Source organism: Natrix helvetica (genome assembly GCF_964273705.1).
Source record: "Natrix helvetica genome assembly, chromosome: 1".
Classification (NCBI taxonomy): Eukaryota; Metazoa; Chordata; class Lepidosauria; order Squamata; family Natricidae; genus Natrix; species Natrix helvetica.
The window spans coordinates 10,064,597-10,076,962 of record NC_138548.1 but is presented as its reverse complement, the minus strand read 5'-3'; the positions used below and the strand labels follow the sequence as shown (position 1 = coordinate 10,076,962).

At 39.8% G+C, this 12,366-nt stretch overlaps 1 protein-coding gene across 1 annotated transcript in view; it reads left to right on the top strand.

Annotated features, from left to right (window-relative positions):
- The window catches only part of SPMAP2 (sperm microtubule associated protein 2), a 46,257-nt gene extending 34,288 nt beyond the window's left edge, over nucleotides 1-11,969 (top strand). Inside the window, exons 6-7 of the mRNA XM_081939975.1 lie at nucleotides 2,963-3,047; nucleotides 11,782-11,969. Of these exons, the coding sequence (XP_081796101.1) occupies nucleotides 2,963-3,047; nucleotides 11,782-11,966 (270 nt within the window). The 3' untranslated portion in view covers nucleotides 11,967-11,969. The remainder of the gene's footprint in view (nucleotides 1-2,962; nucleotides 3,048-11,781) is intronic.
- The last annotated feature ends 397 nt before the right edge of the window (nucleotides 11,970-12,366 follow it).

The window sequence follows — 12,366 nt, the reverse complement described above, 5'->3', positions numbered from 1 at the left end:
ATGGGGATTTTACAGTATCCTTCCCCTGTCACGCCCACCAAGCCACACCCACCAAGCCATGCCATGTCCACCAAGCCACGCCCACAGAACCAGTAGTAAAAAAATTTGAATCCCACCACTGCTTGTAAGCCATCCAGAGTCGTTTGACAGTGTAATGGGCAGCATATAAATTTAATAAATAAATATACATAAGATTCACCCAGCATACAAAAAATAAAAATCTTGAACACACCCTGAAAACTATCAAAACCAACAATGTGTTTTTACCTGCTTCAGAAACAGGAAACTTTGAAAATGACTAAATGAAAGGACTTAGAAGTGCCAAAAGGGTAAAGGGAAGGGTGCAGAAAAATGCAAAAGGGGGAGAGTCACACAACCATGACTTAAAAACATGAAATAGGCAAAACCTTTCTGCCTCAAAATAGTACAGGACAGGTGGTCCTTGACTTAAGATCACAATTCAGCCCAATATTTCTGTTGTTAAGTGAGACATTTGTTAAGTGAGTTTTGCCCCGTTTTATGACCATTCTTGCTACAGTTGTTGATAAGTTACTAACATGATTACTAAGTAACTAAAACGTACTCACTGACTTTGCTTGTCAAAAGGTTGCAAAAGGGGATCGCATGACCTTGGGACACAGAAACGGTCACAAGTATGACCATGTTCTGACCTAGGCTTCCTCAGAAAGCATAAATCACAATCTTAGTCCCCAAAAACCTCTTTTATTTATACGGCTGTAAATTATGGTCATTAACCGTCCGCAAGGCTTCACAAACAGTCTGCGAAGGTTCCGACAGATGTCTGCTCGAGTTGCCACAGTCTTTCAGGGGAATGTTGATAAACACCCACCTTGTCTCCCTTGGAATGCTGCCAGAGACCTAATTGCCAAATGCAGAGCAAGGCCAAAATTAGCACAGAGTAAAACAGAACTTTTCAAAGCTTGAACCGACCAGATGAACTAATTGCTTCCTGCAAAAGCTCATGTCCCATTCGCTCCTCTTTTATGTCTTATGGGAGGGGCCAATCGTCTCCAAGCCTTACTCCCAAGTCGACCCTGTTTTCCTAATTGTTCTTGCCTTCTGGCAGCTCTGCGCATGCGCACACTGGGAACAGGCTCCCATTGTTCTTCTGCCTCGCTGATGTCAGACTCCAGAGGCTCCGGAGGCAGCTAATAACTACCGGATGGCCTTGGTTCCCTCTCTGCCTCTGACGCAGAGCCCTCGTCTGAGCCATCCCCAGACCCCAGGACTGGCCCATGTTCCTCTCCACCTCCTTACTTCTGAATCTGCTGCCAGCTCTGCTGGTGAGCCACACTAGAACTGTTGCCCAGCATCTGAATTTTGATCACATGATCATGGGTATGCTACAAAGGTTGTGTGAAAAATGGTAATGTCACTTTTTTTCAGTGCCGTTGCTTCTTTTAACTGATCACTAAACTGTTGTAACTCAAGGACTAACTGTATAACATCATGGGTCATCCAACAATGTTGAATAATAGAAGATTTAGATCCCCAGAATTGGAGATACAGGAAGATACTTTTACAATACAATAATACAATAATACAATAGCAGAGTTGGAAGGGACCTTGGAGGTCTTCTAGTCCCACCCCCTGCCTAGGCAGGAAACCCTATACCATTTCAGGCAAATGGCTATCCAACATCTTCTTAAAGACGTTGGGGCATTCACAACTTCTGGAGGCAAGCTGTTCCACTGATTAATTGTTCTACTTTTGAAAGGGAGACAGGGGTTTGGGCAGAAATTTTGAAAACTAGGCAGTGGAAGAGTGTAGAGATGGGAGAAATACCTAGATTGAACAGCCAAAAAATAGATGCAGGGAGAGAGAAAGATCCAAGAGAGGAATATGGGAGACAAGTAAAAAAAAAGCATAGCAATTTAAGTACTGAAGTGAGCATGAGGCGATGGATAGATGATTTCTTTTTATGGTTATTTTTCTGATTTGCTTTTCTTTTTCTCTCTCCTTTCCTTTTTTAGGTAGGTGACATGATTAGAAGTTAGATAGGGTAGAAAGAAAACGTCTTTTAATAAACGGTGATATAATTAAAAGTTAGAATAAGAGATAGAAATAAGAGAAAGGGGGAATATTAATGTACATGTTTTTATATAATAAAATAAAAGCAATAACAAGAGAAAACATGGAATAATTGAATAATGACCAACTGCAATGTAAGTATGTACTCCTATTAGAAATATATAAGTTGGTTGAATGCAATAATTATGATTAATTTTATTAGTTTTATTTCAGAGGTGGGTTACTACTGGTTCGCACACGTTTGGGCGAACCGAGAGTGGAAATTGCGACTGGGTTGCTGAACTGGTAGGGATGGCAGGCTGGCCACGCCCCTGAACCAGTTCCCCGGTCACCCATGCTGTTGACTGCATGTTTTTTACTCCTTTTTTAATGTTCTGCACATTCCACAGAACAATTTATAGGCAACTGTTCATGCACAGCGCACATCCGACGTGCGCACAAGCAGTGAACAGACAGTAACGCCAGCAGTTACCCACCCATTTTATTTGTATTAGAATGTATGACACCCAGGTGCCAGTGTTGACGCATTGATATGTTGATAAAAAAATAAAAAAACTTTTTTAAAAAAAGGTTTAGATCCCCCAAAAGGAAGTTGTTTTCACATACTGAATCTACACAGTGGCTGCCACAAGTTATAATTATAGACCTAGAGTGACATCATGGCTTGAAAAGTGGCATGGGACAAGCATGTGGTAGGAACACAGTTCATAGATCACTGACGGTTAATCCTGTGGTGTAAACACAGCTCATGGGTTTTTAATCTGATCCAGAAGAGGGATGATAAAGCTGTGGTAAAATTTGATTGGCAGCATCTTCATGCTAATTTGTACTTGTTCTCAGTTTGGACTGTGGTGATAGGGGACATTTAAATTCATTCGTGGAAAAGACAAGCTTTGTTTCTTTTGTTTAGGTGAGAAAAGGAGCCTTAACTGCAGTTCCCACACCACGGATAATTGATCTAGCCAAACCAAAGTGCGGTCCCATAATTTCAGAGAGTAAGTAATCCAACTACAGCTGGAAGGGACTTGGGAGGTCTTCTAGCCCAACCTCCTGCTAAAGCAGGAGACTCTTTACCATTTCAGACAGGTACAGTAGCTATCCAGTCTCATTACAAAATTCCAGTGATGGAGGCACCCACAACTTCTGGAGGCAAGCTATTCCACTGATTAATTGTTCTCACTGTTAGCAAGTTTCTCCTTAATTCCAGGTTGCTTCTCTCCTTGGTTAATTCCCATCCACTGTTTCTTATCTTGCCTGTTTTGGAAAATAAGTTGACCCCCTCTTCTTCGTGACAGCCTCTCAAATAGCAATAGCACTTAGACTTATACCGCTTCACAGTGTTTTACAGCCCTCTCTAAGCGGCTTACAGAGTCAGCCTATTGCCCCCAACAATCTGGGTCCTCATTTTACCCACCTCGGAAGGATGGAAGGCTGAGTCAACTTTGAGCCTGATGAGATTCGATCTGTAAACTGCTGGCAGCTGGTGATCAGCAGAAGTAGCCTGCAGTACTGCACTCTAACCACTGCGCCACTGTGGCTCTTAATTCCAAATACTGGAATACTGCTATCATGTCACCTCCAGTCCTTCTTTTCTCTAGAGTAATACTCAGTTCCTGCGACCCTTCTTATATTTTAGTCTCCAGGTCTTTAATCAACTTAGTTGTTCTTCTTTGCACATTTTCCAGAGTCTCAACATCTTTTTTGTAATGTGGTTACCAAAACTGGAATGCAGGATTCCAGGTGTGATCTTAAGTAATCTGTTCCTACCCTTCCTATTATTGACAAGATAAGCTTGCTCTTTGCACCAGTTCAGTTGCAGATCCTTTGGGAGCTCTTAGTTATAGGGGAGGGGGGGAGATGTGTCACACTGCTTACTAAATAATAAATCTCCTTCCAATTTTTAGAAGATTAGTAACAGGAGAATAGAGCTGTACAAACATAGGTGCCTCTGTGCATTGGCTGAATGACTCCCTATAGCGCCTGAGATTCCCTTCCCACAGCTATACAGTGCAGGAATGGTTCCCCATTTCCCCATGAGGAAAGATGGATGAAGATGATCAAATCATAGACATCAATTCCCTCTCCTCTACAAACATTTTTCTTGATTAAGGAAAAGGAAAATATATATATATTAAAAAATGACTATTCTGATCTATAATTCAGCACATACTGGCCATATATAAAATGTTACCAAAAATAATACCTCTTAAAAACACAACACAGAAGGAAGGAACTGTAGATGGTAGGTAGGGAGGTAGGTAGGTAGGTAGGTAGGTAGGTAGGTAGGTAGGAGAGAGAGAGAGAGAGAGAGAGAGAGAGAGAGAGAGAGAGAGAGAGAGAGAGAGAGAGAGAGAGAGAGAGAGACTCTGTAACCAAACAAGGCAGATACAGATTTCAACGCATAATTAGAACTGCAGAAAAAACAATTGCTACCAACCTGCCTTCCATCGAGGACCTATATACTGCATGAGTCAAAAAGAGGGCTGTGAAAATATCTACAGACTCCTCATTTCCTGGACATAAATTGCTCCAACTTCTACCCTCAAAACGATGCTATAGGGCACTGCACACCAGAACAACTAGACACAAGGACAGTTTTTTCCCGAATGCCATCACTCTGCTAAACAACTAATTCCCACAACACTGTCAAATTACCTACTAAGACTATATTACTATTATTATTCTTTTCCTTCCTAGTACCTCTCTCTTTCCACTTATGACTATAACCATGTTGCTTGTATCTTTAAAATTTATATTGTTTGTTTCCTCGTATAATTTGATTGCTTATTAGTAACCTATGACTATCACTAAGTGTTGTATCTTATGATTCTTGATGAATGTATTCTATTTTATTTTTCTTTACGTACACTGAGAGCATATGCACCAAAGACAAATTCCTTGTGTGTCCAAGAAAATAATAATCATTGCTCTAAGTAGGGCAGTGATTCCTGTATTTTATTTAGTATGCCAGATATACAGATTTCCCAACAGAAAAAAAAATATTTGGAGCTCAGGGTTGAAATGAAGAGTTCTTGGTGCTCTCTGAGTTTGGTAGTTCTCTTGCAGATGTTTCATTAGCTGGTGGACTGCAGTTTAGGTAATGAAACATGTGCAAGAAAACCAGCAAGCTCAGACCTCTCATACAGATTTTCCTTGCTTGTTAATAAAATCCATATAGCTAGGGATAAAGTCTGGGGAAAACAGGCATCCTTGACAAACAGTCACTGTTATGAAATCATATTGACAGACCTTTGTATTTCAAATGCCAATTTAGCAGTGGAATTACTAAACATACTCTGAAATATCTAGTACAGGTGGTCCTTGCTTAATGACCAGTTGTCAGGGTTCCAGGTAACACCCCCAACAAAAGAAGACTTCGAGGCTTGAGATGCCTCAAAGTTCCCTTTTGTTAGAGATGTCATATTGGCACAATATGAAAACTTCCAGGTGTTCCCCACCCAAGTAAAAGCCCAAGCTCCTGCCCAGCACCCACATGTTTGTCACCTGGCCCAATCAGGCACCGTCCCAACTGGAGATGCCTCCTATTCACTTCTCTCCAGGTGCAGGGCAAGATGTCCTTGACTCTCTGAGAGAGGAATGTTATTTTGGCTATATATCTCCCACACTCCATATAATCCCCCCTCCCATTTTGCAACAGTTATTGAATGTGGCAGGCCGGAAGGCCCAATGCAAAAGACGGCTTCCAGGCCTGACACCAGTCTTATGACTATGCTAAATTACAACGGCAATGGAATGGGTGCTTTACAGCCCATAAAGCCCTCCCAAACCATCTTAAATGAATGCACAGCCTCCCCCACAGTCATGTCAGTTTTATGAACAGTTGTGGCATTCTGCAGTCATGTGCAATTTGAGAGGTGTTTTTTTTTGCCAATTTCTGGCATTTTTTGCCAGTTTCAGGCCAAAAAGCCCATTCAAATGAATGGGTTTGCTTAACAATCACTTGTTCGCTTAAGGACTGTGTGAAAAAGGACAGAAAATTACCGTACCTCTAGTCAGGTGGCTTACAAACATACTTCTGGGCTCAATTACAGTTGTAAGTCAAGGACTACTTGTAGAAGCTAAACAAGTTTTTGTTAATATTGATTTCATTTTAAGAAGGATCTTTCAATGTTTTCAATGCATCTTTCAAAATACCATAATGTAACTATTAAAACCACTTTTGGCATCAAGACCAAACATTATTTGCTGAAATAAATGTATTCTGGTGAAATACTTTGAAGTTAATTAAACTCAGCTATTAAGTATTAAAAAGTTAAGATACATTGAGTCATGGTGACAATATTATGTGAAGTCCAAAGGCTACCCTAAAGTTTTCTAAATTATTTTTAAACTGAGCTTCTTGGGAGTAAAAGAATTAAATCTATGTCTATGAGTCACTATCCAACTATAGAAGGATTAACTATAATTCAATAGATTAATATAATAATTAATATACAACTATAATGAAATAGATCTCCAAACAAATAAAAATCCTCACTGCTTAGCTTATAGTGGAGTCAAATAATTATCTACAGATTTAGCTCCGAAAAGGAACTGAATTTTATTTTATTTTATTCCAGCCAATTATCAAAGCCAAATATATTCCAATGAAAGCATAGAAAATTAAACCCATATTTCCTAATACGTAGTTAACCAGAATTTGAGTATTGAAAAACTGATTTAGATGTCCTTGCCATTGACTTTTTTGAATAGTGTATTATGATGCAATAAAAATGGGGAGAACTACCTTATCATTCAATTTTAATGACATTCAATTAATTTTGGATACTCTAAAGCAGGATAGGCTATGCAGAACCTATGAGAACCAGTGTGTTTATAACATCTCATGGAACCTCAAAATTTTATATATATATTTAAAAAATCATTACTAAAAATGGTTGAAATCCCAGAAGGATGGCAAGCATATTGAAGCCATTTGTAATTTTAAGCACGAATGCTAAAGTCTTGGGGAACTGATCACTGAAATTCCATGAGATTGCAATTGTTTTTAACTTTTGGCATTTATTGCCTGAAAGGATTGATGACTACTGCTCTTAGAAATTCTAAAATCTCTGCCAATTGCAAGCCACTTTCTAGAATTTAAATTAACTGGTTGGGGTGGGGGGAAAACTGACCGTAGGCAGTTTCATCAAGATAAATGAAAAAGTCTAGATGCCACCTGAAACCTCAAGCCCTTAACATACCACTATTTCCACAAGAATCCAGTGGCATCCAATTTTATTCACTGTCAAGGCACAAGGAACAGGCCCACACTGTCAGGCATAATAAAGAATCATCATCTTCTTTTAAGGACCCCATAATCCCTTGTGGGGTGGAATCTAAGCAACTGAATGGAGCTAGCAGATTGTTTAATGGCTAGACGCCCTCCCTGTCACCAATGCAGAGTTTTGTTCAGCAGATAAATTCTCATTGTGCCCAGAGAGAGAAATATCTGCCCCTGCCTAGGATCGAACTCTTAGCCCCCTGGTTGTGAGGCGAGAGCTCCACCTCTAGGCCACCACACCACTCCTATTACGACAATAAAGGATAACTGTAAATATTGTTGTATTTACAAGAATCTGACCAGACTGATTACATTCTCTTGGGAATGGTCAGATAAAAGCTTTAGGGAATTTGAGGGAGGTAAGGTCTGTGCCACTCTCTGTGCCCTCTCTTCACACGCACACACGCACACTCTAGCTGGAGATTTTATCACATCTACAATAGTGAGGAAAACAACTAAATATGGTGCTTAAATTTTATATTAAGAAAACTGGAAATACAGTCTTACAATGTGTCAACTGCATGTAAAACAGTTTTACACTCACCCATATTTTCAGTTAATACTGTAGAGGTTGTGCTCGACTTATGACCACAATTGGGATTGGACTTTAAGTTGCCAAGCAATGTAGTTATTAAGTGAGTCATCATATGAGTGGACTCAATTTTACAATTATTTTTTACTGTGGTTATTAAGCAAATTGCATGGTTGTTAAGTGGACCATGCAGTCATTAAATGACTCTGGCTTCCCCAATTGATTTTGCCTCTCAGAAGCTAGATGGGAAGGTCACATATCGCAATCACATAACTACAAGATAGTCTACAAAGTCATAAATGGGAGCCAGTTGGCAACGGTCCCAGTTGTGGCCATGGGGATGATGGGGCAGTCATTACTCTAAAGACAGGTTGTAAGTCACTATTTTCGAAGCCATCATACCATTGTTAACTGTTGTTAACATTGTTAAGTCAAGGACTAACTGCAAAACCTTGATTTAGTAGACCATTTTGGGAGAAAGGTGTCCATTAAATCTGAACGTCTATTAAATCCAAATTAAATTGCTCCAAATAACAATAGAGCATTACATGACACAAAAGATGTGAACTGATGCAAATTACAAATTATATAAATTAGGCTGATTGTTGATTTATGTAAACAAACTTTGAAAAGAATGGATTTGTTTGTTCTTGCCAACTAGGGCCAGGTTTGCTATATTTTACACCAGTTACATTTCAGAATAGAATTCAAAGGCAGTTTGGTGTCAAACCTTTGCATCCGTTTCATCCATTAATGAGAAAATTTTGAATTATGCCACCAAGATCTTTTGCTCCAAGTAGGAATGCTACACACTGGCTGAATTTGAGCAAAGGTAACACTGGCCATGCCCGGTTTCCACCTGTGAAACCAGCAGGAACTGACTCTAGGTCTCCCAAATTGTAAACTCGTTCTATCAAGGAGAGCAAAACCCTCTCTAGAGCTGACTGGAACATAAAAAGAAATTATTACTGCACAAATAGAAACCATGTCTTGGTAGGACTGTTTCTGTGTTGTCCCATTCACACTCTCACAGCCTCTGGGCACTAAGTCAAGAATTCTACAGCATCTTTAGCCTAACCCAGGCTATAGATATTCATCTGGACATCAGCAGCATACTAATGATACTGTATCTTAAATTGACAGGTAACATCTCCTTGCAGTCTCATGCAGGTGTTACAGAACAGAGGGAAGTAGAACAAACTCTGTGGCCCACCACTGGGAATATCAATCAGGCCAATCCCTCAAACTGACTGGCATCACCCACTTAAGAGAGAAGTAGAATCATGGCAGAACAAAGCTTTCTATCTTAACACTTTGAAGCAGTTTAGAAGGAGACTGTTGTTGAGCCTATAGAGTGCCACCAATTCAAGAGTCTATGGAGATTCTCAGTCATCCAGGTCATGGTTATCCCAAAGGTGCTTTTTCAAAAGGCAACCGGACTTCCTTGGTTTTGCTTGAAAATGGTTCTTTTCCTCCAAAAAGCTTCTTCAGTTCCAACTGAAGGCCCATTAGCTTCTCAACAACCTTCCCTTAAAGAAGAAGGTGGACAGTTCTCCAATACAGCTAGAAGATCTCTTCAAGAAAAGCCACTTCATCTTCTCCATCAAAATATCTGGCAAAAACCCTCAAAAAGGATTCCAGTTACTCAGTACCCCATACCCTTTATTCCAGTGGTGAAATTCTTTTTTTTTTACTACCAGTTCTGTGGGCATGGCTTGGTGGGCATGGCAGAGGCAGGATATTGCAAAATCTCCATTCCCACCTCACTCCGGGGCCAGCCAGAGGTGGTATTTTCCGGTTCTCCAAACTACTCAAAATTTCCGCTACCGGTTCTCCAGAACCTGTCAAAACCTGCTGGATTTCACCCCTGCTTTATTTTCTGCTAGCTCTGGTGTTGCCTATTGACTGGGTGGTATAATCCCAGAGGAGCAGACTGCAACTTGAGTCTCATAGTTAGTGCTACATAGCTTCAGGTGGAAACTGTGTGCAGAGAGCTTTTGACCATCTGGCTGGCTCACTGGCTGTAGTCCTTTCTAAAACAAGAGAACCAGGTGACAGTAATTCATTTTTTTTCATCACTAAGTGCATGAACCCTTCACTCTACACCAGTGGTGGGATTCAAATCATTTAACAACCGGTTCTCTGCCCTAATGATTTCTCCCAATAACCAGTTCACCAAACTGCTCAGAAACTTAACAACCGGTTTTCCCAAAGTGGTGCAAACTGGCTGAATCCCACCACTGCTCTACGCAGCACTGCCTTTGAACACCACCCAGAAATTTCATTTCAAAAGGCAGTGGGTTATTTGGGGGGGGGGGCTGAGTTCATCACCATAAATGTGTTCCACTGATGCTTCAGGCCTTGAACTAACCTATTTTCTTCTAGGTGCAATTCCAAGCGCTTGGCTTTACATAGCTTGGCTACTCGCGTTATAACTGACTCATCTGATTCAGGCATGTCAGGAAAACTGCTTGTGACCCACTGTTGTGGATGATCACATGGATGATTTACAAGGGTTTGTTTTTCAGCAATCGCCATTATGTGGTGGAACAGTCTTCCTGCAAACTTGTTGCCCAGCCTAGTGTTAACACTCTGAAATCTGCTAACCACAGAATGCTTATGGTAACTCAGATGAGCTGTGGGTTTTGGTGTTTGTTTGTTTTTCATTGTGATTTGTAATGCTACTTGATATAACTACTTATCTATTCTTTGTCATTGTTTTATTGCACTTGTATCATACACATTGCAACTGTTAAGAATGTACAGTAATTGATTTCAAAGTGCAAACTGAATAAATACTTGATAAAATAGTTTGATCAAAGCCAAGATGAGGTTAAACTAAATGTCAGTATCATAAGAAATAATTCTTATAACATTCTTACTGCAAAAATTTTAAAGAACAATAACTTTCCGGCTTGGTTTTGAAAGCCTTCAATTCTGATCATTATATCTACAACCTTCAGTACATGACTTTAAGCCAAAGATTCTCTCATTCTTGGCTCTGATATAATATTGGTCCAGCTTCCAGAGGTGGTTCAGTGATTAAACCCAAAGGGTCCACTCTCACTGGACATGGGGACTTTCCCTATTTGTAAATGCAATGACCCAAAACGAGGTGAGAGAGGCATAGTAAATTTCCTACGGTACATTTTTTGTTGACTTCAAGGATGAATGAACACTTTACCATAGCAGTGGGAAGGTCCATATAACAGTGCTGCAGCAAGCTGTTAGGGTGGGGCAGGGACCAGAATGAAGGTATCCTGGCAGATGCATGTCTCACTGCATCCTTATCAAAATCACTAGTACGGGGACAATTTGCTGTGGATTCAGTGTAACTATTATAATTTGCGCTCTCATTCTGCTTAGTAATAAGTATACCCTTTAGTGTATTGCAATTTCTAAAATTTTGATTGCAACCTTGATATTAATTCATCTCATTATGACATGAATTAATAATATCAAGGTTGCAATTAAAATTTTAGAAATCCAATAGTCAAAAAGCATCCCATGTATTAAATACTTGTTTAACAAAAGGACTTTAACTATTAAGGTGTACTTACTTTTGGTGCCCAACTCACACATAAGAGCAAGCATGGGAAAAAACACAACCTCTTCTTGACTTGCAATCTCTATAATGAAGTGGGAGAAAACAGCTGAGTTGGTCTTTCTTTGCTAAACTGCTGGACAGCAATGTAAACCCTTGGATCCAACTATTTCTATCATCCAAGGTACCTCATAAGAGGAAAGCAGCATTTATAAAGTCAATTCCTTAAAACTACTGGATATTTGAAATCTTATTGTTTGAGGAATTTTGCATCATTTTAGTTTATCTTTGTATTTTTTTAGAAACATTGGTCATGGTCAGTTTAGCCTTTAACATTTGCTTCTCTCTCTCCTGGGTTTGTTCTTGCAGAGCCACATAGAAGACGCCGTTCTCTTCCTACAGCAGAAAAATTAGACAAGCTCTCCAGACCCCGGATCTATATTTTTGAAGAGCACGACCCATACAAAGTTTCCAAGGCTGCTCTCAAATACAATCCTTCTCCCCGCATTCTTGAAATTAGTCGTCCAGCAAGAGTGCGAGGAAGAATAATTTGAATTGTGCAGATGTTGGTTTTCCTTGTTTCTGTATTATTTGGGAAACCAATTAAAGGATTTTGCATCTCTCAGAACTGTAAACTGCCTATCATATACATCATCAGTGGATCAGTGGTTAGGCCCCTGGCTACTTCTGCCTGATGACCTTAACTCAAACAGATTCTGCTCAGCTTGATCTTCAGCACAATTCCATCTGCCGGAAACATTGCTGGTTCTTTGGAATCAAGTAGTATCATGGATCACATAAAATCTTTGCTTAAGCCAATCAGATTCTGGCTGTGATACAGGTTTCAATACCTTATCTTGAGATGTAGAATATGCACAAATTATCATTTTTTTGATAAGAACATAACAAATCCTCCAACATTATACGTATGTGGGTAATTTATTTTTTACAGCT